Below are 27,366 nucleotides of genomic sequence, written 5' to 3'. Positions count from 1 at the left end.
TGTGGCGAAAAATATATAATTAAAACAAATTAATGTTGAATTCTGACGCTGCAAGTGGCTTATCACAACCTTTAATAGTCTGTTTACTACCTGTCAGTTTCCTTCGCTAACAGGCACTCCTATCTTGTGAATCGGAAATAAGAATCAAAATTAAAAATTATTTGGAAATACAAATAAAGTTACACTGGTGGATTAAAAGCGTTCTGAAATTATTTACAATAAAAATGTTCCCGACGTTTCGGTCGCAGTCACGGACCATCTTCAGGGGAAGTGAAAGAAAAATTATGCGGAAGCACAATTATTGCTAGTCCTGGGAATTGTGGCCTCATCCCACGCGATGTCGTGATTTGTTGTTTATAACTGTGCTTCTGCATAATTTTTCTTTCACTTCCCCTGAAGATGGTCCGTGATTGCGACCGAAACGTCGGGAACATTTTTATTGTAAATAATTTCAGAACGCTTTTAATCCACCAGTGTAACTTTATTTGTATTTCCAAATAATTTTAAATGTACCCACCTGGTGACAAACCTAGCTTCAAGAATCAAAATGGATTGAAATGAACCAATCTGAAGCCGTGAAAGCTGTCGAAATAAACTACTTGTTTTCTAAGCCATCCGCTCTTTTTAAGTAATACAAATGTCTTAGTTTACAACAATTTAGTGTTCCCGCGTTGTCACACAAAAAAAGCCTCACAAATATGTCCTCAAGACCATAGGAAAAAAAATTCTCCTGCAGTCGGATTCTTACTGCCCGATTCCAAATTTGAAAAGAGAAAGGAAAATTTGTTGTCGTTTGTCTACGTCCTCCTTCAAACGTGAAATTAGGAAACTTCACGTAATAGTCAATGTTAGAGAAAAAGCAAAAACATGTACCTAAGGGTGTGATCCACGTGCAAAGTTATTGTTTTACTTACTAAATCTACCGAGTTATTTTGATGTTCTCGTTGAATCTTAAACTCCCAAATCAGTCTGTTTTTGAGTGACGGGGTGGGGGTAGTTTTGTTTCACCATTTTGCTAAGCCCCCTCAGTTGTTTTAGCCTTGCTACGGGCCTGTAAGGAAATTGTTCAACGAGGGAAAATTGTCCTCCTCTGAAGAAAGATCTTTGCAAGAGTTCTGTTATCAGTACAACGTGGGCGAGACAGGGTGTAAAAGTTATGCAGAGCGCCTTGAGTTCTTGGATGCAAAGGCGAAAAAAAAGAGTAAGAGAAAGCAACACTCTTCCGTCCAATATTTCTTGGAAAAAACGAAAAAGATGTGGAAGCGCTTACAAAACGAGTTATCAGCCACGCGCGTGTGCACTTGAGAAAGACATCCAACACTGTAAATCAGGTATGAGAGAATCAATGGGGAGGAAACAGGGAACAGGGGAGGGTGACCTTAATATGATCAGTAGGCGAGGGGAGGTTAAAGTTGATTTTTGTTTAGTGAGAGGGGGATGCAGCTTAATTTTGAGCCGTATTTTACCCATTCCCAACTCCACCCCCACCCCCTTGCAGGAAATTATTGCACAGTCTCTTAGAAACGCTTCTCTAGCTTTACGAGGACCGTTTTAGGGGAATGGGTTGTATGTTGCTGATTGAATGGCCAGGAAGAGTAAAATGATCTGAAACGGCGGTAGGTTGATCAATGTGACGTTGTTACATGGCTTTTTCGATTGCGCGTCTGTGTTTCACAAAATCTGTCCCTGAGATGTCATTTAATTTGCTACCTTTGCTACACAAGGTACTCAGTGAAAAACAACTTAGATCATAAAAAATTGATGACCTCAAAAATGATACCATTCGCCTGCCCAACCTCGTTCCTGGGAATAGTTAATAATAATAACAATAATAATAATAATAATAATAATAATAATTGATTTCCATTGCGCAATCATGATCAATGTAAAATTTTCAATTGCCCATAACAATGATAAAAAGCTAAAAATAAAGATTCAGTTAAAATTGACTAGCGATAAAATGTATATATAAAAATAAAACGTAGATTTAAAAAGCTTTCGCCATTGATTGCTTTCTTAACATTTTTCACAGATGAGATTAATGTACATGGAATATCGTTCCATAATTGGGGGCGGCCACCTAAAAAGAACGAACCCCGAGCATGGCGAGCGATTTACACGAACTATAATTAAGGAAGAGAGAGGACCCCGCTTTTCCCACACGAATAATTGGGTCCCCTGCTCACTGGATGTTGAGATCACGAGTGACGAAGGAGATATGGCTCTCCGTATTATAAACTGGAATTAAGATTGTTAAGGGTGGCGGCTTTAACTGAAGATTTTCATCAAAACCAGTCAAAAAACCTGTAAATTACGAATAGAATAAAAGAGGGATTTCCATTTGTATGGAAAAATCGGTCCGATTCCAGTTGGAAGTCAAATGATTCTTTCCCACTGGAAGCTTTTCGGGAAAAAAGGAATACATTTGGAGGTATTCCTCTTTTTTGTTTCTACCGGAATTACCAGAACATTGTACCAATTGTTCCATCCCCATAATACCAGACTCTTTTCATCAAAAGCATGGTTTTTTGCCCATAAAGAACCCAAGTGGAAAGGACCGTCAATTTTTCACTGTAACTAACGGTTTTTCGACTACACAGAGCTGTACTGTTCCATTCTAAATGGCAGAAGTGTCATCGGTTTTTCCGTACAAATGGAAAGGGATCAAAATTAAACTGAATGATTGCCTGGTTTGTATAGACAATTACACAGTCAGTGAAATTTGGAAACACGATGCAATTAGGTAGTTTAGGTTCAATTCTTTGTTTAAAAGTAAAGTTTCACAATTAATAAATATTATTGTTATGGAGCATCTCACGATGTGTGACTGATTAGCGACAATACGCGCGTAAAAAAACAGCTGATTATTTCAGTACCGGAATCGATGCCCTTTCTTCTTTTTCTGTTATTTTAATTCATATCAATCTAAAAGACTGGGTAGTTTTCATGGGTTTTCCAGCAGTCCGACAAAATTTAGATGCACTTTAAGATGATATTACACGAAACACCTGCTGTCGATAGCTCGAGACAACAACACGCATAAATTTTCTCGCGCCATACGAAGTAAACGGATAAATTTCCGATGGACAAATAAAACACGGAAATGGTGGTCATGGTATCGAATTGCTGCCTCTTACAGCTACTAAATATTTTGCTAATGTAACCACTTAGCACGCTTTGGCGAGGAGAATCGAATCAATTAAAAAATGTTTACATAAGTTGTACATGATATACATATTTAATCCTAGCAGTCGGAGGACCCTACAGGACATTACAACTGCTAATAGGCTTTAAAAACTAAACCGAACACAAATCGAAAGGTGATTTCTTATGTTTAAATATGTTCACGTAATTTGTTTTGGAAACACTGGCTTAAGCTGTGGCAAAACAGTTGAAGTTTATATTCACAACAACGCTGTCATTCCGGTCGGAACTGAGAATACCCAAAACATGAATCTAGCTCAATTTGCATTTGATTTTTCCACCTGCAGGTATCGGTCCTTTGACTCCAAGTAAATAAAACATTTTAGCTTTCTCGTTAATCCACTATTCAAGTTGATAATCCCTTTCGATCGTTTGTCGTTTGAATAATGTCTCGGTTGTTTGAAGAAGCTTAGATTGTGGTTTTTCTGATGACAAGTACATCGCTTTGTTTTGAGAAAGATTATGATGTCGGTGGATGGTCAAGATCGTGATGGAAGATTAAAATCAATAAAGGTTTTCGAAGTTTCCGAGACCTCTTCACTGAGTTGTCTCCAATTTACTCTTTGTAATTTAGTCACTTACGTCGACTTCAGTTCAAGCCCCAGAAAAGCTACTAAGTCAGCCTAATAACCCACAAAGACAACAACCAATGACCGCAGTGGAGGCTCAAGTATATTTTCCAGTGATAACTAAAATTATATAAATGCATTCGTCGTATATTTTCTCAAGGTTTGCGCTCATTCGTAGCGTTAATTACAATTTCAAAGTTTCGCGTCAGTCGAAATCCAAATTTTTCCATAGTTGTATCGACTACGAATCCAGAGCATTCTGGCTGCATCGCCGCGTTGGAATCTAGACACTTTCGGTAATGAAAAACGCGCGCGATATTCCAGTCCACTTTATCCGCATGATAATATTCTTCGTTTGGTTTGCTAATGTGGTGTATTCCTTGTTCGAAAATTCTGCGCGGATCGACGATGCATTTGGTCCAAAATGGAGTAACATGTCTTGTTCGAAGGATGACCCGCTGCGTCAGTAAAGGCGAAGCTATCAATGAACCTTGATGTCTTGAAGGGTCAAAAATAACGCTTTCGAAGCAATGGCCACAATGTTCTTTTCTGTGAATTTCCTTCAACATTGCATTTACATCATCATGACGAAGCGGTACGATAAACTCATCTAAATCATGAAAAGCTACAAAGTCAAGGTGTTTCATCGAACGATACAAACAATCCATAATGGCCAAGACTTGGCCAAAATAGTGCAAATCATCATCATCAATAAACAACGGTAAATTCCACTCAAAAACGCTTACTAAACCCTTGTTTTGGTAATAATTCAACACGTTTCGCAAGCTCTCTGTCGTTTCTAAATCATAAAATGTGAAATGCGAAGCCCCAAAAATTTGTGAGAGTTCCAAAAATTCAATCAGGCCTTCGACTGATATATCACCGTGCAAGGGAGGGATACAAATCCCGTATTTCCCACCGTTTGCCTTCTCGCCGCCCTTTTGACGGTCAATAAAACCCACGGGAAAAGCCACGGAGTTGGTTTCTTCCAGTTGTTTCTCAGCCGTCTCAGCGGCTGATGTTATGTAAATATTCACAAAACATGGGATGCGGTCGAGCTCTTTTGGAACAGTGCAAGAGGCTATAAAGCCTCCATACGGCAGATGGTGGTTTTCATTGTGTTGATAAAAGGAAGCTTTAGTTGTGAAATTGCCTTGTTTTGCTGCGTTTTCAAAATGGCAAAAGAGGGATGGAAGGTGATCTGTTGTTGAGGTCAGCAACAATATTCGGATAAAATGCTGGCTTTTTCGGTCATCAAACCAAACCGAGAATACTAGAGTCCCGGTTTTGCCAATTTCGCGAAATCTTGACTTCTCCTGTGGTTCGGCACACGGTTGCTTTTTTTCCCTGCCTGCTTCTCGTTTGCTAGCTAAAACGTTAACCTTTTTACTCTGAGGGTTGGGTAGAAATTCTCTTTGTTCATTACCATGTTCAGTGCCATGTGTTGTATTTAAATGATCTCTAGTTCCGCTTACACCAGTCGACAATCCGTCTTCATGGCGGAAACTTGCATGCGCACCGTCATCACTTGTCTCTGCTGGAGTCGCTTGAATGGCATAAAGTTCCAAACGAAAGAAAAGAATGACACAGGCGAAAACCAAAATGGAGATCACTAAACGTCTTTTCCGTCTGTAATGAGAAACTCGGCCGATCCATTTACACATCCCAGGCTAATTTAATTTCGCTAAATACTGAGTATTGTGGTGCGATCTCGGAAAACAGGCAACGCTCACTGATAATTTCTTGAGAAAAGCCAGATCAAGTCGTGACCAATCGAACTCATGGAATCACAATGGAAGAATAAAACGCCCCAGAAGGTACTTCCGCAGTTTGGTTTGTTGTTAAATAAACGTGGCAAAACTGAACCTTCGATCACAGGTGTATTTACTGAACCCGTGAACTGCTTAGCAACTTAATCAGGCTACCCATTTTAGCAAATCGCCAGAGCTGGGGTTACTAGCTCAAAGTTTTTACCGGGATTTAAAATTCCGGCAAGTTTGCACAGAGAAGTTATCGATACTTTGCTTATATTTTAAACTTTTTTTATAACTTTTAAAATCGAGCGTTAAGCACAGAGTCAAAGGTCGGTGTGTTTTAAACTAGACTCCTGTCACTAGCGACAGTCTGTATATTTTGCGTTGTAACTATCTATCTTTAAAGGCGAAAGTCAGGAGCCAATTAGGAAATGAAAATGGATTCCATAAATAATAGTAGTTTTTGAGCTCATAAATGGAGTTTTTATAGACTGAAAGGACATCTCTACTGTTCTGTACAAAACTATTCGAAATTGGACATGTCAGGTCTCTTTTTGCGCAAATTTTAAGGAGTTGGTCAATGTTTTCGTAAATCGATTTTTAATATCTGTACATGAATCATATATCGATACTTATGTATATTTAGCTTTTTGCAAAATAATTAACATGTGAATTTTTGTTTTCTTTTCCTTTTCTTTGTGAATTGTAAATAGATTTTGATATACTTTATTTCATGCTCGAGATATGTAAATCATTTTTATTTATTTATTTATTTATTTATTTATTTATTTATTTATTTATTTATTTATTTATTTATTGCCTTGTGAAGCGCCATGAGCTCAGGATATGAGCGCTATAGAAATAAAGCTATTATTATTTACTATGATCAACAACTTATACCCGTCCACCGCATGGTACAAACTGAATAAAACCCGAGAGGGGACTCTCATATGAAAGGGGCGGATATGCTCGTCGGAAAATTTGAATTAAACCCCTAAAGGAGACATTTCTGGGTATGGCCCAAACTTTTTTGACCCCCAAAAAGAGACCATTTTAAAACACAGAGAAATAAAACTGCAGTAACTCTTTGCGTGCAACCCTAAACGAGACCTCCACGGCTAAATATAATGGCGTTTTAGCCAGAACATCCTAAGTGAGACCAAAATCCGAAATTTACACCCCTAAGCGAGACGACGAGCATCCCCGCCCCTTTCATATGAGAGTCCTGTACAGTAAAAACGCGTCTCCGTACAGTGTCCGCTGCCAATTTCAACACTTTATAGATTGACATTTATATTCGAATCACGATCTTCGTTCGCTTGCAAGTAACAGTGATCTTGCGATAGAATGGAAACCAGTGTGTTGCTGCGATCATGTGAAATACAGCTCTCTTTGATTATTTGCTATGGAGGAAATGTACAGTTTCTGTGTTCTTTAAATCGTCGCCAATCGTTTGCGACCAAGCACATGGAAAGCAGGATTAAGGCAACAGCATCGACAGCGTGCGGCAGTGAACTCCCGTCCAATAATTCTTTCAAAGTGTTCACAGCTTCGCTTCGCCCAAGACAAGCTATATGGGTAGGTACATCCCCATATACATAGATAATAAAGAAGAAAGACTATATACAAGGAAGGCAGAGTCAGCTAACAACAATAACAAGCCGAAATATGAACTACAGTCGAACCTGTATATAACGGCCACCCTCAGGACTTGAGGAACTGGCCACTTAATACAGGATCACTAAAAATACTCACTGGGCGTGGTGTAATGTCAATTTTAATGGCGTATCATACAAAAAAACCTCAATCAAGGAAACAATAGGACAATTAACACTCTTTCAAGATATCAATACTATAAACAAATTTCAGTGCCAACTTGTAACTTAACGGTATAATATACGTAACACTGTGTAAAAGTACTATGCAATAAATTGTCCTCTACTCTTCTACGGTATACAGTGCTCTATTTCTATGACTTACAGTTCACAACAAAATGTCTTATTCCGTCATTTCATAGTTGTTACGCTCAATGTTCAATGTCACATGGCTGAAGAACAAGCTAATTAAAGAGGAATTTCTTGCTAAAAGGGGAAGCATATTCAACAAAAACTTTTTTTAGCGTTCGTGATAAGGTACTGTACCTCAGCACATTGCAGAAAAGCGTTAACGATATTAAACGGCCGAGTATCAGCTTACAGTAGCTTTGTACATGTTATTTCTTTATAGTGATGCTGGATCGCATTTTAAACACAATAAAATACCGCATAAAATAACATATGGCTTAGTTTCCATTCAAGGGTGGCCGCTTATTCAGGTAAAAATAACAAAGAAAGACAAACATAGGACTGCTACAGGGTGGCCGCGGCGTTTATTCGATGATTCACGGTGTACAGTAAAAACGCGTCTCCGCACAGTGTCCGCTGCCAATTTCATTTCTTTATAGATTGACATTTATATTCGAATCACGATCCTGCGATCAGCTACGTTCGCTTGCGAGTAACAGTGATCTTGCGATAAAATGGAAACCAATGTGTTGCTGCGATCACGTGAAATACAGCTCTCTTTGATCATTTGCTATGGAGCAAATGAACAGTTTCTGCGATCTTTCGATCGTCGCCCATCGTTTGCGACCAAGCACATGGAAAGCAGGATTAAAGCAACAGCATCGACAGCGTGCGGCAGTGAACTCTTGTCCAATAATTCTTTCAATGTGTTCACAGCTTCGCTTCGCCCTATATAAGTTATATGGGTAGCTGCATCCCGATATAGCTATATGTAAAGAAGACAGACTATATACAAGGAAGGCAGAGTCAGCTGGCAAGAATAACAAGCCGAAAGAAGAACTTAAAGAAACAGGGAACCCAACCGATCATTTCGGCTAAACATCTGTTCGGAACGCTCTTTTGTTTTCGGTGGAGTTTGCGAATAAAGACCAGCTTGTATTTTCAGAAAGCTGACAGCAGCTTGTAAATTTGGAGACAAGTTTCTCTCCTTCTGCGGTGTAGATTACCAAAAAATGGTTTTGAGAATACAAGAAAGATCGTATTGAGTAGTTTTTCTAAAACGTTCTACTTCGGGTGCCACTGAAGAATGGAGAAGGCGGTGTGAGCGCGCGAGCCATCTTCCCTTACTTACACCTTGTGTGGTAGGGACTCCTACAGTAAAGTCGGCCTCTACAATCACCTTAAGAAATGCTCGAAATATTAAGAGGCGACCTGCATCATTTGGAATGCCTTACATGTTTGGTCGAGAGGACAAAAGAACGAACAACAGAACAATGCTCCCAACACTAAAAAACAATGCAGCTACAGGTTATCAGGGTCCAGGGGAAATAGAGCTTTAGAAGACTTAGAAGGATACTGCGGCCTACTGGAAATTGATCCATGATTCCACCCCATCGTCTTTTGAGCAATCTCGTTCCCAGAGGCTGCGATCCTTTTGGTCAGCACCAAGGATCCATGCTCCGCTGGACAAGGGTAACAAAGGCTCTGGGAACGATATTGTCTTGTGAGATGAACGGATGCGATCGATATAACATTTAAGTTTCCAAAATCTGCCTTTTTTAAGAGCCTTTGACTGTCTTTTCGATGGCTTTTCTCTCCAAGACAGACGGGTAGAAATTTTTACTGGTATTCTTCATTTTTCGAATGCTATTTCACCAGAATACAAGAATTTATCATTGATGGATGACAGGTCTTATTGTTAAACATCTTTTCTATAAAGGAAATATTAAATACAAAGTTTCATTTCTATGGAAACAAAATAGTCCTCAGAAAAATTTAGATCATATTTTTTCTCAATCACGAAAAAAAACTATTCGTTGGTGACTATATTCAAAGAAGGCGAAGAAGATCCATTAAACTAATAAAAATGTTCTAGATAGCTTATTTTGCCCAAAGCCTCATAATTGCTTGCGTGCAGAACAGCTTCACCCTTTTCAATTGACAACAGGTGTCGTTTGCAACACAATCTTGAAAGTTTCAGTGCTCGATTATAAACATTCTAAAACAGAAAATATCTTAAGCAGTTGACGAAAGATGTTGATTCATTCCATGAATGACTCAGCAGGAAAAAAAAAAGACATTTGGGCGAATGGGCATCGATCCAAAATGAACACCTGGGGCCATATAAATCTATTGACACGATATCAATGAATATTGTAATGACGTTATGTATATATATATATTTTTTTTTCAAATAAACCGTACTTTCCCAGGTTTTATCCGTGCCGCTCTGAGCAATTACTTTGGAATTAAGTTGGCAGTCGATTAAAGTTTCTTCAAGAAAACCGATAGTATATATGTGACTGCCTTAAAGTGCAATACTAAGATTTTGACTTCTCAAACGAGCCATTTTAAGCATACATAATTTGTTATCCTGATGGCATCGCACGAACATTACTAATTTTTATTATTATTATTATTATTATTATTATTATTATTATTATTATTATTATTATTATTATTATTATTAATCACCAAAAACATATTCTAATCTACCGACTGTTGATCCAAACAGGAAAAACAGCGCTAAACCCCAAACGCCAAAACTGTTAGTAAATAAATGTCGAATCTATTGTTTTTCTTTCTTATACGTCAAGATCCTTTTATGTTTCTCCGCATTTTTTTCCGTTCAGTCCCCAAGGAGGGTTTGTGTTGCAAACCGAATTATCGGGCAAATTTGTTATAATATATTCCAATCGTTTTAGCCATTTTGTTTATTTTTCGTTACCTCCGCCATTAGGATTAGTCTGCCGTCTAGAGCGGTTTTCAATTGAGTGTCGAAAGTAATTTTGCGTTTGCTTTGGTTTTGTATTACTACGTTCTGTGATTGGTTAACAAAACTCGCGCCACTTTCTCAACCAATGAGAATTCAAACCAAAACCAATCGTGATTTAGCCGCACGCGTTTTCCCGCCCTTGGCGCCAGTTACATGTATTTGCTTCGAATTTTGAGTGGGTCGTTCTGTTTATCACATCTGTTGCGATTGGCCAGAGTAATTACTTTGGTTTTGGTTTTACGACACTCAACTGGAAACCGCTCTATATCTTGCATGTTTATTTTTCCGAATTATGCCTCAGAAGAAGAAAAAAAGGTAAAAAAAAAAAACAGCATGACAAGCACACAAACAGCCAGAAGGATTACGATTTAGAGGTGACTGGCTTAACCGTGAAAAAAGAACTATAGAATGTTCATTTGGTTTTCACGGGTGTTACTTAATGCTGCTTAATGGTGTCTATAGGTTACAGTAGAACCCCGATTTAATAACTGAGGTGCCAAGGGACTGGGGAAATTGGTTCGTTACTGATCAAGGTTCCGGCTCCATTTTAAAAGGCCTGGCTGGAGAATATCGTTCGTTTAATATACCGAGGACTCCGTTATATAGAGGTTCGCTAAATTAAGGTTCCACTGAATATTAGGGATATAGCAATCATTTGACTCAGTAAAATGGTCCCTGTTTAACAAGAGGTCACGCGCCGGTTGGATCGCAACACAACATGACGTCATTTTATGATCTGCAAGAGAAGATCATACAAAACTGTCGTCGATATGTTAAAGGGAACCTCTGCTCCGAAAACAAATGGACGGTAAATTGTTGGAAATAGTGTCTAAATTCTAAATTTTCTTTTAAGAAGTAGAAATAACATTGCCGCTATTAGCGGCAACGCAATGACGTCATGAAATCCAAGATGGCCGCGCCCGGGAAATTTAAAAGCGAAAGTCTAATTTTAAACACATTTGAATGTTATTTCTACTTCTTAAACTTTAGAATTTAGACACTATTTCCAACAATTTACCGTCCATTTGTTTTCGGAGCAGAGGTTTCCTTTAAATCAGTATGTATTTTAATAATAACCTTAAAGGAGCCCTCTCTTAAACGGTGCAGAATTTCCATAATTAGATAAGGCTATCAAATCTTGAATCGTTAGAAAGCGTGAAGAAAATCTCAGGCCCTGGACAGTGATCGCCGGCGACAATTTTTGTAATCGTGATAAACGAAATATAAAGCGGTGGTTTAGTTGTATGTTTTCTCAAGGTTTGCGCTAATTTATAGCGTTAATTATAATTTGAAAGTTGTGCATCAGTTGATGTCCAAATTTCTGCATAGTTTTATCGACTTCGAATTCAGAGCAACGTGGCTGCATCGCCGCGTGAGAATCCCGACACTTTCTGTAATGAAAAACGCGCGCGATATTCCAGTCTACTTTATCTGCATGATAATATTCTTCGTTTGGTTTGCTAATATGGTGTATTCCTTGCTCGAAAATTCTTCGTGGATCGACGATGCATTTGGTCCAGAATGGAGTCACTTGACTTGTTCGAAAGATGACCCGCTGTGTCAGCAACGGCGAGGCTTTCTGTGAGTCTTGATCTGCTGTATTTTTTGAAGGGTCGAAAGTAACGCTTTCAAAGCAATGACCACAGTGTTGGTCCTTGTGAATGTCTCTTAGCAGCGTGCTGATGTTATCGTGTCGCAGTGGTACGATAAACTCATCTAAATCATTAAAAGCTACAAAGTGAAGGTGTTTCATTGAACGATACAAACAATCCATAATAGACAAAACTTGCCCAAAATAGTGCACATCGTTCTTGCCAATATAAGATGGAAAATTCCACTCGAGAACGTTTACTAAACCTTTGTTCTGATAATAATTCAGCACGTTTCGCATTTTCTCAGTCATTTCGAAATCATAAAATGTAAAATGCGAAGCTCCTAAAATTTGTGACAGTTCCAAAAACTCGATGAGCCTTTCGAGTGATATATCACCGTGCACTGGAGGTGTACAAATGCCATATTTCGCGTCACTGGTTTCATCAATGTTCCGCTGAAGGCCGATAAAGTCCACCGGAAAAGCAACCGAATTGCCTTCATTTTGTTTAGTTGATGTTACGGAGATATTTACAAAACATGGTATGCTGTCGAGTTCCTTCGGAACAATACAAGAAGCTATATAGCCTCCAAATCGTCGAGGGTAGTTTTCATTGTGTTCATAAAAGGAAGCCACAGTAGTGAAAATGTTTTGTTTCCCTGCGCTTTCAAAATGGCAAGAAAGCGACGGGAGGCCATCTTTTTTTGAGTTCAACAACAATATTCGGATATAATGTTGACTTTTTCGGTCGTCAAACCAGACCGAGTAGACCAATGTTTCTTTAACAATCTCACGAAACCTTGGCTTTTCCTGTAGCTTCGTACACGGCAGCCGGCTTATTTCTCTGGCGGTTTCCCGTTCGCTCAATTCTTTACGTTCATCCTCCTTTTTGTGAGCTGCGTTAAAATCCCCTTTAACTCTTATGCCAAATGTAGTCGGCGGGAGCCCTTCTGCATGGCCATATGTTGTTTGAACAACCAAATCACCTGTCTGCTCTGAAATCGTTTCAATAGCATAAAACTCGAAACGCAAAATCAGAATTACGCTGGTAAAAGCCAAAATGGAGATCACTACAGGCCTCTTCCGTCTGTTACGAAAAGCTCTTCGAATACATGTAAACATCACCGGTCTGAATTCAATTTTTTCGTTCTATTCAGTTTTACGGTGATATGGTAAACAGGGAAAGCTTATTTATATTGTAATATTTTCTTGTTAAATAGTAATTAATTCCTGACCAATCGAATTCGCCAAAAGTACAATGGAAGAATCATGAAGAGTAGACCAACCTGCGTTCAGTTCTGTTAACCATACTGAAAACCGAGTGTGGCAATCGGAACTAACAGCATAGGTTGCTGGCTGAGTAACTTGCCTTTCTAGGTTTTGCCGTTGTTGTTTATTTCCAAAAGAAATAGGTTTTACGTTTTATTTCAGTTAGCCCGCCACACAAAGAAATAAACGAATTAAAAGGTTTCAGGAGTTTTAATTATCATAAATGTCTAAATTGTTGTTATAAAATTAAAAGCAATCATATTACAATTAATTACGATCAAAACATTGTAAATAAGAATGACAAGCTGGGCCCAGTTGCTCGAAGCATGGTTAGCGCTAACCCGGGTTAAATACCATAACAAGCTATAGGTTTTAATACCTCTTAACCAATAGTTAGCGCTAATCATGCTTCGAGCAACTCAGCCCAGATCTCCAAAAACCAACAGGTTCATACGAGGGCCATTGTTTACGCCGTCACGTAAGTTTAAATATAATTTTTGACTACCAATGAGATTGCCCAAGTAAAAAAAGCCTTTCCACACGACAAGGAAAGTTTCCAGAGACTTTCCGAAATTTCCAACCAAAAGTTTTGGCGACTGATATGGAAGATGGAAAGCGCCCAAGTTTCTTGAGATTAGACACATGCAAAGTAACAGGACAGGAAAGTTGATTCGTGCACTTTTAAATAAATATTCATGATTTTTGTAACACAGGAAATTTTAAATCCTTTCGGTTTCGGGGGAAAAATGACCGGAGCGCATGAAACAAGGTCAGCTAGCATTTTCGGAAAGCGAACAGCAGCTTGCATTATCTGGCAGATACATTTCCCCGCATAATTCGATTATATTTTCCGCTGTGGCTTGATCATGAATATTCAGGCTAAAAAGAAAAAACCGAACAGATAAAACTGTATTAGTTTAATAATTCAAATTTATTTTCTAATGGCTTAAAAACCATCTGGAAAACCAGAAACACCATTTTAAGAATTTGCTTTCAACATTTTCTTCGTTGAGTGCCCCCGACCTAAAGTATCCATCAAGATGCCGTCAAAGTCATGTTTAGTGTTTTGAATCACAAATAAAAGCAGTTCACTCACTCAGTTTTCTATCCAAATTCCAGAACAATATTCCCGACATTCACATTCACAACCACTATTTTATAGATTCAGAAACAAAACGTTTCACTCTCAACATTTTCATCAGTTCTCATTGCTAGACCAAGGTGTTAAAAGACCGGGGCTGAGTTGCTCGAAGCATGGTTAGCGCTAACCATTGGTTAAGAGGTATTAAAACCTATAGGTTGTCATGGCATTTAACCCGGGTTAGCGCTTACCATGCTTCGAGTAACTGGGCCATGCTGTTTAACTTCAAGCTACTTCACGCAGCGGATATGTCACTATCTAGAGAATAAAAGCTTAAAAGTTAGCAATTAACCTGAAACTTTGCACCAATCATGATACAGCTAGTCATTCGTTCACAATATCTACAGTGTGATCATCCGGGTGAGCGAGCTGTCATCGGCTGGTGACATTGATTGACGTTTTGATAGCCTGAGCAGAAGTCGTTCAGACTGTCAGGTGAACTGTGAATCGTCGCTAGACTGGCACGCGGCAGCGTTTGTTCACAAACGGGGTTTGTTCACAAACGTGAAGTGTGATTTTGCTACAAACGTAGTAATTAAAAAGTGATTTAAAACATAAAAGTTTTACAAGATTCTACGCACTGGGGAGCTTACACTGCTCAAATATAAAAATATGCACTTTTTTTATAAGAACCTTTTTTATAAGAACGTTGAGGCGGAGATCAAATAAATTTCAAGAACATTACCAAGGCTGAGAGTTAGTTAAAAACATTTTTATTACGACCAATTTTTTTAAAAAATAAGATTATAAATACGGATAAAATAATACAGGTAAAAATTCACTCTATATTGTCCAATTAACCCAAATAATAGGTGTCTTGGTCACGTCGGCATAGATTTATTGAAATACTATAACAGATGAATAAGAACGTCTTAAGAACTTTTCAGGCTCAAATTGCCAAAAATAATAAGAATGTTAAGCCTCAGCCCAAAATTAGACGTTCTTACAAAATGCGTACATATCATGAAAACAAAACCCTACACATTTAACCTAAATACCTGCTAGGAAAAGAGGTTTCGCCGGCAGTTAATAGCGTTCAGGGCTGAGTTGCTCGAATCATGGTTAGCACTAACCATTGGTTAAGAGGTATTAAAACCTATAGGTTGTTATGGTATTTAACCCGGGTTAGCGCTAACCCGTGCTTCGAGCAACTGGGCACAGTTCTTTAATTATATAAGCATATTCTTTTGCTACAGCGGTCGGAGTGAATGGCTGGGGGGGGGGGGGGGGTGACGCTGCAAAATATCTATGTTCCAAGCAGAAATGCACAAAGTAATGCTGCAGATTTTGAGAGATGGAGGAGGACTATGCTGATTTGCCAAACTTTTCTCAGATCTGTTGAAGTCTTCTGCTGTTAATTTGCCGGAAAACCATTTAGTTTATTTGTTTGTTTGTTCTTTTAGTTGATTCTTTTTTTCAGTTCAGATGAAAATCTACCAGTTCCTGTTTTTATTCACTTTCCGCCGCCACGATTAGCCCTGAGCTGCCCGCGGGTTGCATCATATCCAATCTAAATGCACAAAGTAATTGTAATTTGCACGAATCTGTGTAAATTAAACAAGTTCTGTGTCTATGTATGAAAATTATGAATCAATAAATGTGAATGGATGAATGACTGAATCAACGATGCCACCAGGTTATTTGCTACGAAGACTGTCAAAAAAGTGATTGATGTTTGTTAGCATTTTATTTTTAGTCCAATAAGCGGGTTAACTGTCAGTCGTTAATAAAATTCATCAATTTGTGTATTGACTAAGATGAGTTTTTTGCTAAGATGCACGTAGTTATTGACAACCACTCTGTGGTGTTTCCTCATTAATTCCACGTTTTGTTTCCGAAAAGCCTTTTGTTGGTCTTTGTTTTTGTTCTTTTGTACCGATGCACCGGTACAGAATCGCTTACCCTGTTTTGGATATCGCACCACAAAACTAAAACAATACGACCCGGTCTGATGATGTGCCGGTTGATGCAAAGAGGTTTGCGTTACAGACGGAAAATGCGTACGGCGATTTCCATTTTGGCTTTCGCCGGTGCAATTCTGCTTCTTCGTTTCGAGTTTTATGCTATCGACGCGATTTCTGGACAGGCAGGTGATTTTGTTATTCAAGAAAGCTCCCATCATGAAGAAAGAATGCCGATCAGTGTGACAGTTGCCGAATCAGTCGCAGGGCTTTCTGAAACAACTCATAAAAATGGTGATGAGCTTAGAGAACTACCCTCAAACCGTGATGGTGAAAGTATCAACCATGTTTCAGAAGCCATTAAACTGGAAGCGGCAGGAAGGGTAAATCTGCCGTGCGATAGGCCACTGGAAACTGAGCCAAGATTTCGAGAGATTGGCAAAGGAACTGTGATCTACTCGGTCTGGTTCGATGACAGAAAAAGCCAACATTTTATCCGAATATTGTTGTTGACCTCAACAATTAATTCCCTTTCGTCGCTCTCTTGCCATTTTGAAAGCGCGGCAAAACAAGATAAGTTTACAACTGTAGCTTCCTTTTATAAACACAACGAGAACCACGATCGGCGCTATGGAGGCTATATAGCTTCTTGCAGTGTTCCGCAAGAGCTCGACAACATACCATGTTTTGTGAATATTTCCATAAAGCCCACTGCAGAGAAGCAAAAAGAAATTTATTCCGTGGCTTTTCCAGTGGGTCTTATTGACCGTCAGCAGAGCACCGAGAAGACAAACCTTGGGAAATACGGGATATGTATCCCTCCCGTGCACGGTGATATATCAGTCGACAAACTTGTTGAATTTTTGGAACTCTCACAAATTTTGGGGGTTTCGCATTTTACGTTTTACGATTTGCAAATGACTGACAGCGCGCGAAACGTGTTGAGTTATTACCAAAACAAGGGTTTAGTAAGCGTTCTTGCCTGGAATTTACCGTCGTATATTGGGAAGAACGATGTGCACTATTTTGGCCAAGTCTTGTCCATTATGGATTGTTTGTATCGTTCAATGAAACACCTTGACTTTGTAGGTTTCCATGATTTAGATGAGTTTATCGTACCACTGCGACATGATAACATAAGCGCAATGATGAAGGAGATTCACAAAGAAGAACATTGTGGTCATTGCTTCCAAAGCATCCTTTTTGACCCTTCAAGAAATCAGTTTGAGGAAGGCTCGCCTTTACTGACGCAGCGGGTTGTTGAGCGCACAAGTCAAGCGACTCCAGTATGGACCAAATGCATCGTCGATCCACGTAGAATTTTCGAGCAAGGAATACATCACATTAGCAAACAAAACGAGGAATATTATTACCCCGATAAAGTAGACTGGAATATCGCGCGCGTTTTTCATTACCGAAAGTGTCAAGATTCCCGCGCGGAAATGCAGCCGAAATGCTCTGAATTCGAGGTCGATAAAACTATGCTAAAATTTGGACAAAAACTGATGCACAACTTTCAAATTGTAATAAAAGCTACAAATGAGCCCAAACCTTGAGAAACTTTGGTTCTGTGCTCTTATTTTCTTTCCGTTTACCGCGGATAGAATTTTGCTATGGCATCAGGACTATTAGCCACCGCGTTAATGTAACGTTTTTCCTTTCATGCTTCACTCATGATATATTTTGCAATCTTTAAGGTTAAAAATACCCATTGTTTAGCTAACAAGGTAGCCCTCCGTACCTGTTATAAATAATATATGATAATCAGACGCTAGATTACTTCTAGCTTTGCATCTGCCATTTCCCCGGATCATCACCTTGTTTCGGTTGTTGTCACTATAAGCTACTTTCAAATCTCACTTCGCCCATTCAAGTTACAGATAAGAAACGATTCTGCGCTATCTTGAGCATTCACGCTTCAAAGTAAAGTAACATCACTGTTACTTCCACAGCAGACAAATTTTTATTTACTTTGCAAATTTTTTGGTCAAAAATCGCAGTTTACAAATATGGAAGTGCGGACGGAATTTTTAATTCCTACCAAATTTTGTCAAAGCTTACCAATCTACAAAGGCGCCGTCCTCCTGCCTCGAGATTCGACGCATGGCGTCAGGTTTTCGCTAGCGAGAGGAGGAAAAGCGCATTAAGCGCCAGAAGTAATAGTTATTCAAAAGAAAACAATACAAGTGCGAATAAACAAGAATATGTATTTATTTATTTATTTATTTATTTATTTGTTTATTTATTTTTCTAGTTTTTCTGAGTCTTGAATTTCATCCGACGCGACTCATTTGAGGGTAACATATTTTTTGAATTTCTGATAAGTTAGTTTTACAGCTTCGAGGCTAGCAAGGTGTTAGTGGGCTCTTCGTCAAATTAACACCAAAATGGTTACTATAGATCGACTTGATGATTGCGATTGTATTGGCTTTGCACTTAACTTGAAGGTGGTTTTTCCGTTTGTTATTTTGCCGGGTGGGTTTGTTAGGAGAGCAGTTTATGTAAGTAATTGATGTATTTAGAATGATGTATTATTGTAGAAAGTGACACAGGCATACTCGGAAAAAAGTAATCCGAGTGCTCCTATCAGGAGTCGAACCTAAGACCTTCCAATTATTAGTCCGGATGTTCTACCACTGAGCTACAGGACACTCGTAGGAGCTAAGGCCATTAAACTAGATTCATGGGACAAATATCCTGCATACTGCTAGGATTTGAGAGCATTTGAATGTCGAACGTGTGGTACATGAAATAAATGTGATGGTATATTTCAAGCCTGGTGAATGAATGAGAATGATGTATTATTCTGGAAATTAATGTTTCACGTTATGTTTCGGAATGGCAAAAAATGCTTCCAATTTTTTTTCTACTCACGATAGTAAGTTTTTCTCTAGTCTTTAGTTGTATTTATTGTAGGGCTTATCTACTGTTGATTTTGAGGTGTATAATTTGTTTGCTTAGGGCTTGTTCGCAGTTACGAAAAACTTGGCGTTATCTTTAGCAGTTGGGAGGAGCTTAGTTTCCTTTAATGGTTTGAACTGTATATTAACTAGTTTTAGTTTGGTGCCGCGAACAACCTAATTGCATAGTGTTTTAGTTTGTTATATGGCATTTTCTTTGTTCACCAAAGAAGATTTCACCCTGGACCCAATCTCGTAACGAGAGTCCTTAGGCTCCTTGATCAGCGGTTGGTTGCCAGGAGATACTCTGGGGTACTGGAATTTTATTACCGCAGGATTTCTGCGGTAAAACAGTGCAAGCCGTCTCGGGGAAGCCAATCAAAAAAAAAAATCTCGAATTCTCCAGAGTCTCTCCTGGCGACCAACCTCCGGCCAAAGAGCCTGAGGGCTCTGAGTACGAGATTGCCCTAGACCAGTTAAGCCAAGAGAAAAGGGAGACCCCCAGTAGAGCTTACTTTCTCTTGGTTTAGCTTGTTCCATACGTTCAGAAAGTAGGGAGCGACAATCTGTGAGCGAACGAATTGCATGTTAATTTATTTGTACGGCTAATGCTTAGATTGATCAAGATATCCCGCGTGAACGCCTCCAGGCGTCTTGTTAATTACCAAAACGGTCGAATGATCCTGAAAATCTGAGAGTAACATGGGCTAGCCATATCTTTCAAGATTTTTAATAACAAAACGATGATTTATTGCGAAGATTTAGTTTCCGATTGCCATTTTTTTTATAGTGCTTTTAAGTTTCAAAAATCTGGGGCCCCTTTTTGATAGTCAACTGCAACAGTCTTTGATCAATTACGTGTAAATCTCCCATACGCATTTAAATGATGTTTCAGACCAGAATAAATACATGTAGAAACACTGAAAATATGAACTTTGCTATTCTGTGTTTGTTTTTAATATATTAAGTGTAAAGGACATTAGAACGATAGCCTATTTTGATTAGTTTTGATTTCATGTTTTGACGCTAGTTCAATATAATCTTGATTACAATGTTTATCTTTGTTTTGACTGGGTTTTTAATCAGACCTTTCAGCAAATAAAATTAGCGGGTTTAGCGTCCCTTTTTGCCAGAGCATCGTATAATTTAGCCGTGTCTTGTATCTTCGTTTTTCAAACGGAAACGATATGTAAGGACGCTTTGTTATTTTGTTTTGATTAGTTTTTCAGTAATGGCCGAAAAATGGCAAGTGAACATTATTGTACAATCATGTGCAAAGCACGGATTGATTGATTCGTAAACTTTTAAGCAGAAAAATCGATTAAATCTCTTTAAGAGTGAACTTTAATTTAGCTCTCAAGGGATTTACAAGGTCATTATGGAATTATCAAGATTATTGATTGAAACTCGTTTAGTTTTTCAGATAGTTTATACTGGTTTGTTTATACAGTTGTCATCGCATTATAGCCGAGAGAGACTAGTTCATTTTCAACCTAATTGATAGAGATCTGTTACAATAACATTGTTATTTCAGTTTACGGTCGTGGTAGGAAATATTTCCACTACTGGGCCGGGCAGTAGAGAACTTTACCGATAGTACTGGTACGAGCGCGCGCTCGCGCATGAACCTGTATAATTTTGGCGGGAAAACAAAATAGCCGTCCTCACGTTGCTACGAGTTTTTGTGAAAACGACGTAGTCGGAAAAAACAAGTCCTCGAAACGTATATAGGTGATCTCATCTTTTTGGAATAACGAAAGGGTTGAACTATTATCATTCATTCAAACAACTGCGTCAAGTTCATCGCTCACGAAGAGTAAAATGAATCTTCCTGAGGTATATTTCTTCTCAGTACTTTGCTAAAAACTAATGTAAAATCTCGTTTTTGTATTCGTACTCGTCCTATAATCTAATGGTCTCTGACCTGTGTTCGTTAATGGCCACCAGTTGTCGACAATGAGGAAAGTGGGTCTCATTCTAAACCAAAACTCTTTCCCAGACGTGTAAACTGAAGTAAAAAAATATAGGACTTCTTACAGTTTGTGTTGGTTCTCATACCCCCGATTTTCTCCTCTCCTCAAAAACCAACATTTTCAAACTCCCATTCGATCCGGAATCCGAGGCCTCAGGCTTGTCGTTTGTAAGGCTACTAAGGGCCACACCAAGATCAATTTATTTGTTTATTTTTTCATTCAGTAATAAACCAAACGCGCCCACAGGGCGCACACAGGGGCAACCTCGTTCCTAGAGCAGAAGAGTAACTAAAGTGCTAGTTCTGGCCCCGGTTGTTCAAAGAGTGGAGAACTCTATCCAACGGATAAAATGTAATTGGCAATTTCCGAGTTGGTTTGAGCCTCATTATTAAAGTTTTCATTCATATGCAAACAAAACCAATTTTAACATGAAAAGCTTTGCACTTAGCCTCGCTTTCATAATGAGGTTCACAGCAACTCGGAAATGGCCTATTAGCTGGAGTACACTTTATACCCTCTGGATAAAACCTATTATCCACGTGACCCGTTAGGAACAACCGCACCCAAGACAAAAAATGAAGATTTTTTTATCGTTCGACAAGAATCATTGAGTGTGCTATCTATGTGGTACGCAAAAAACAAGCAAACATGGCGATGCAGGGAGCATGGATGGCACAGTGGTGAGAGCACTCCCACCAATGTGGCCAGGGTTCGATCCCGGCGTTTGTTATCGGTTCTCGTTCTTGCTCCGAGAGGTTTATCTCTAGGTACTCCGGTTTTCCCCCTCCTCAAAAGCCAACATTTTCCAGGAGCCCATGACCCAAATTCCAATTCGATCCGGAAACATCCACACTAATGCGTTTCAGTCATAAGTGTCCGTTTTCATCTCGGCGAAAACGAAGCAAAATCTTTTCATCAACACTAGCGTTTTCGTATCGTTTTCACCTATCCACACTAAAACGCTCGAAAACGATGAAAAGAACTGGGACCTGGGATTGCGCAAGACCATCCGCCATCTTGGATACTGGAACCAATGGCATCTGACGTTTTTTAGGTCGCCGTTTTCACCTGTCCACACTAGAAACGGAGCGTTTTCAAAACGATGCGTTCAAGTCTCCACTTTTGAAACCGTTTCCGAAAGTCTCCGTTTTCATCAGCGTTTTTGGGCGTTTTAGTGCGGATGATAGGCGAAACCGTATCAGACGGTATGCGTTTTCAAACGAAAACGCATCAGTGTAGATGGGACCGCATTTGTCAGTCGTAACAGGCTGTTAAGTGCCACCCTTATTCATTTATTAATTTATTTTATTTTGCTTTTCGCTATGGTGATCTCGGTTCCGAGATCGCACTGAAAAACGGTCGAAACCTCGAACAATAACTTGAATCGCTAAGAAGCATCTAGCGTCGTGTGTCAAGGATCGAAAGGACCCTCCGAGCTAGGAAATCGAACATAAAGCAATAACAAAAAATTAAGTGAAAAATATAATCGTTAAATCGAAACGTGCCTGTAAATAGATGCAGACTCAGTTATCATTCCTTGTTACGCAAGACCACATTTTCAGCTATATTAGCTCTTCGTTTGCTAAATAATGCATGATTAACGGGACTAAACATGTCCTTTTGTTTTGGATCAGCGAAGCATACATGAGGTGACTAAAGCTAGAGCAAACAGAGAAACTGAAGGCACCAACTCACCAAAATGATAGCTTTAATGTATATACACCTGTATTAATACCCGGCCCTCGCAATAAAATAACGGTACGGAAAGTACAAAAGTACACAAGCACATTGTTTTCAAGGTTTGCGCTCATTCGTAGCGTTAATTACAATTTGAAAGTTATGCTTCAGTTGTTGTCCAAATTTTAGCATAGTTTTATCGACTTCGAATTCAGAGCATTTCGGCTGTATTGACGCGCGGGAATCCTGACACTTTCGGTAATGAAAAACGCGCGCGATATTCCAGTCTACTTTATCGGGGTGATAATATTCTTCGTTTTGTTTGCTAATGTGATGTATTCCTTGCTCGAAAATTCTGCGTGGATCGACGATGCATTTGGTCCATAATGGAGTCGCTTGACTTGTTCGCTCAACTATACTCTGAGTCTGTAAAGGCGAGGCTTCGGAGTGATTTCTTGAAGGGTCAAAAAGTACGCTTTGGAAGCAATGACCACAATGATCTTCTTTGTGAATCTCCTTCATCATTGCGCTTATGTTATCGTGTTGCAGTGGTACGATAAACTCATCTAAATCATGAAAAGCCACAAAGTGAAGGTGTTTCATTGAACGATACAAACAATCCATAATAGACAAAACTTGCCCAAAATAGTGCACATCGTTCTTCCCAATATAAGATGGTAAATTCCACTCAAGAACGCTTACTAAACCTTCTTTTTGATAATGATTCAACACATTTCGCACGCTTTCAGTCATTCGCAAATCATAAAATGTAAAATACGACGCTCCTAGAATTTGAGTGAGTTCTAAAAACTCAATAAGTCTCTCGGCTGATATTTCCCCGTGCACGGGAGGGATACAAACGCCGTATTTGGCGCCGCTTGTCTCGACGATGCCCGGCTGACGGTCGATAAAGCTCACCGGAAAAGCAACCGAATTGCTGTTACTTTGCTTCTCCGTTGATGATGTTAAAATATTCACAACGCATGGGATTCGGTCGAGCTCTTGCGGAACAATGCAAGAAGCTATATAGCCTCCAAAGCGGCGATTGTGGTTTTCGTTGTGCTTATAAAAGGTAACCTCACTAGTGAAATAGTCCTGCTTCGTTGCAGTTTCGAAATGGCATGACAGCGACGGTAGGGCATTAATTTTTGAGGTCAACAACAATATTCGTATAAAATGCTGACTTTTTCGGTCATCGAACCAAACCGAGTAGATTAGTGTTTCTTTGTCGATCTCGCGAAAACTTGGCTTGTCGGCCTGCTGCTCGGCACATGACAGTTTTTGTACGCCAGGTGTCTCCCGTTTGTTGGCTGAAGCAGTTGAAACAGTTGAAACAGAAGAAGCCTGAATGCTAACAAATTCACCGTCAGAGTGTGATGGTCGTTCCGTGACGCGTTCATCGCCAGTTCTGCGAGTTGTATTTAAGTGTTCTTCAAGTCTCACAGTATAAATCGCCTGTGCTTGTACGTGGAAGGAGCTTGCTTCAATAACAATATCACCTGTCTCTGCCGGAATCGCTTGAATAGCATAAAGCTCTAAACGTACGAGTAAAATTACACTGGCGAAGGCCAAAATGGTGATCGCTGCACGCCTTGTCCGTTTCAAACGAAAAACTCTTGCGAGCCATCTGTACATTATAGGACTCAGTCTTGCAGTTTTGCGGTGCGACAGCGAAAACAGGAAATTAGAGGCGTTGTTTATATTATGCACTATAGCGACCTCCGCATAATTATTTCTCGTGGATTACGACCAATTGGATTCGCGCAAAATCCCCGTGGAATAAACCAGGCCTAAGACTTCAGACCGCTTTGGCGATACTCACGACAGCTTCTCTTATTTCTGTGAATTAAATGCGTAGTGTGCAACTATCGAGGTTTTTATATAGTAGCTGGCATGCAATTGCTTATTTTTATCGTCGATAGTCGGAAAGCTGACGCCATCGGCGATTATGTTCAGCTGAACTTTTTATTACTGTGGCAAGAATTTAACTTTAAAACTAGAATACGTGACTGAGAAAATCCTCTCAATACTTGAAGGAAGACAAAACAAGCTAAAATTCAGCACTGGAGCGGAAAGGTGAGAATTTATAGTGAAGCTTGACCTGCAAATCGATCCTGTCAGGCTCGCGTGACAGGAAGTTGATTGCGAACTGACTCCACTGGTTTAGGCGGATTAATTTTATTTTGAGAAATTGTCAACTTGAATAAAGGTTCAAAACTTTTCAATTCTCCAGTGTACTACTGAGTTATAAGCTTGAAACTCTCCTAGTTCTGACGATGAAATTCAAGTTTTCAGACCTCGCATTCTATTCCATTTACTCGCGTTTTGTGTTTGTTTGCCTTTTATCATAAAAAAAATAAATTGACGTCAGCTTTTTTATGCTCTGTCCGCATATTTATGGTAAATGTCGTCATAACTTTGTCAAAGGTTGCTGTGGATGCACGTGCCTTTCGGTTCCCGTGCATGCATGTATGAAAACAACTTTAACAATTTCAATTTTAATTTTAAATTACTCAAGCTTAAGGAAAGGCGCATGAAAAGCCGACAACAGGTTTCATGAATAAATTCATAAGCGAAATTTCTATGGTAGGTGTTTACTTCTAAACCGGATCACCTCTCTGAATTTTTTAAGTCAACTGCCCTGAGAATTTATAGGTTTGTTTCCAGATGATGGAATTTTATCATGATTGCCGGTTTGCTCTCGGATAGCGCATTTCGGCGATTGCTAAAGTTGCAATTACCGAAAGGCAGTTTTGGCGTACAAGTTTTCAGCGAGACAAGCGTCCTTAGTTAAATAATTTATCTGGTGGAAAATCATAACCCGGCTCTTTTGTGATGTGACAGAAGCGAATTTTGCAATTCCAAGACTCGTGATGAATGAACTCCTGGTATCGTTGGAAGTTACTGGCTTCCGAAAACGGGTAAAACTTTGAAGGTTGGACTTTGAAGCGTTCAATCACTTCTTTTTGAAAGTGTTTTTTTAAATTTCACCTCTGTCATTTCACAATAAAGTACACTTACTTTACCTCCTTCGTGTATTATGTCCTGAAATTCTGTATCCGCGACGAAACTGACTTGGACACAAAATTGCCGTTTTTCCGGCTGTCTTCGACGATTACACGAGTCGATCACTTTTCAACAGCATGCACCTTCTGAAGCTGTGAATGTTTGATATTATGATAATTTTTAACATTCCAGTGCACGTGCATACATTTTCCTGTTTCCAACAGTAGCAGTGGAATTTCAGTCACGGCTCCGGTTGTTCAAACTCCAACCAGTAGATAAATCGCTATTCAGCGGATAAAATGTACTCCAACCAATACATTTTATCCGCTTGATAGCGACTTTTCCGCTGGATTGGGCACGGACAAACGATTCTTAATTCCCCCCTCAAAAACCAGCAAATAAAAAGACAAGCTCTAAACTGTGAATTTTATAAGCTTTTGAAATGCGTAAAGAGGTACTTAATTTGCACCTCAAAATTTCCATCACCCGCGTAATTACTAACGGGCCGAAACAGAATGCATTAAATAAATTATGAAGAACGCACAAAACATTCTTTTCAAGAATGAATATTTTGCGAATTGTATGAATCATTCGTCAAGATTCGTGCATACTCTTTAAATAAATACATACATAATGAGAGCAAGGGATCTGCGGGCGCTGGACGCGATATATAGTTGAGAGCAACTCTAGTTTCTTGGGCGCTGCAAGCCTCTTAAATTGCATTAAGTATTTCTTTTATACCGTATTTTAAACTAGAACTTTTAAAGGTTATTCCATTGAACTGCACTGCGCATTCGTGCGCATAATTTCTTGCATCATTTGTGCGCGCAAGTTGAAAACTTGGTGTGTTTTCCTTGACGCTTAGCCCAGATTAATACGAAGCCGAGCCCGGCCTTGACCTATCTTTTTTTTATGTCGTTCTTTCAACTTAGCTACTATCCTCTTTAAAATTTTTAGAAAAAAAAAAACGACAGAAAAATGTGTTATCTCCAGAAATACGAGCTTGCCCATCACTCGTGGGCGTAAAATAGTGATACTGAGAAAACGCACGCAAGAAACGTTTTGGGTCAAAACTGCTTCATGTTGTGTTTCCCGACCACAAAATTCATCTTTAATTACTGCTTATGCTTCATACATTTATGTGTAACGTTTTTCTAAGTTCTGCTTTAACGATGCAATTTCTGTTACCACCAGACATCATGATGGTAAGGACTCAAATAGACCATATTATTATTGTTATTTTTTTTTTTTTTTTTTGTGGTCCACAATGTAAACTACTGGGTCTACCAGTAATTGTGCAAGCCAATTAAGTTTGTTTATTTATTTATTTATTTATCTATCTATTTATTTAGACTCATATTTGAAAGCGAGTATTGCAAGCGGTTATGGGGTAACTTGAATGGATTGTAGCCTCTTTCTCCTGCACGAATATCATTTTTATCGCAGTTTTTAAAAGAAGTACAGAGTAAACAATCACAAAAAATTTCCGAAAATTTTTAAAACTTTTTGTATTTCGACGGAATCACACAGGCGCGTTTACACGACAGAAAAGGAGGAACGGCTTGGATAGAAACAAGAACCGGTCCAATAATTTTTGGCCGT

General features: G+C 39.1%; 4 protein-coding genes and 1 long non-coding RNA gene across 5 annotated transcripts; 1 reads left to right on the top strand and 4 right to left on the bottom strand.

The window, feature by feature from the left end:
- Positions 1 to 2,578: 2,578 nt before the first annotated feature.
- Positions 2,579 to 5,831, bottom strand: LOC146465801 (beta-1,4-galactosyltransferase galt-1-like). Its single transcript, XM_085128070.1, has one exon. It carries the CDS (start codon positions 5,435 to 5,437, stop codon positions 3,929 to 3,931), a length of 1,509 nt encoding a protein of 502 aa, XP_084984196.1. The 5' UTR covers positions 5,438 to 5,831; the 3' UTR covers positions 2,579 to 3,928.
- Positions 5,832 to 8,001: 2,170 nt separating this feature from the next.
- On the bottom strand, positions 8,002 to 13,122 carry LOC146465800 (beta-1,4-galactosyltransferase galt-1-like). Its single transcript, XM_085127993.1, has one exon. The coding sequence runs from the start codon at positions 13,017 to 13,019 to the stop codon at positions 11,571 to 11,573; it is 1,449 nt and encodes a 482-aa protein (XP_084984119.1). The 5' UTR covers positions 13,020 to 13,122; the 3' UTR covers positions 8,002 to 11,570.
- Positions 13,123 to 13,477: 355 nt separating this feature from the next.
- LOC146465797 (uncharacterized) lies at positions 13,478 to 26,725 on the bottom strand. Its single transcript, XR_014868163.1, has 3 exons — positions 25,780 to 26,725; positions 15,745 to 15,817; positions 13,478 to 14,045 (listed from the first exon to the last, which is right to left on the bottom strand). It is a non-coding gene; the product is annotated as an uncharacterized LOC146465797 (long non-coding RNA).
- Positions 15,747 to 19,175, top strand: LOC146465799 (beta-1,4-galactosyltransferase galt-1-like). The gene has a single exon (XM_085127992.1). The coding sequence runs from the start codon at positions 16,259 to 16,261 to the stop codon at positions 17,762 to 17,764; it is 1,506 nt and encodes a 501-aa protein (XP_084984118.1). The 5' UTR covers positions 15,747 to 16,258; the 3' UTR covers positions 17,765 to 19,175.
- Positions 22,773 to 24,879, bottom strand: LOC146465798 (beta-1,4-galactosyltransferase galt-1-like). The gene has a single exon (XM_085127991.1). It carries the CDS (start codon positions 24,391 to 24,393, stop codon positions 22,876 to 22,878), a length of 1,518 nt encoding a protein of 505 aa, XP_084984117.1. The 5' UTR covers positions 24,394 to 24,879; the 3' UTR covers positions 22,773 to 22,875.
- Positions 26,726 to 27,366: the final 641 nt, after the last annotated feature.

This window comes from Pavona decussata, unplaced genomic scaffold (assembly GCF_977016875.1).
Source record: "Pavona decussata unplaced genomic scaffold, jaPavDecu1.1 SCAFFOLD_155, whole genome shotgun sequence".
In the NCBI taxonomy this organism is placed as follows: Eukaryota; Metazoa; Cnidaria; class Anthozoa; order Scleractinia; family Agariciidae; genus Pavona; species Pavona decussata.
The sequence above is the reverse complement of the archived record's forward strand: the minus strand, read 5'-3'. Positions and strand labels throughout refer to the sequence as shown.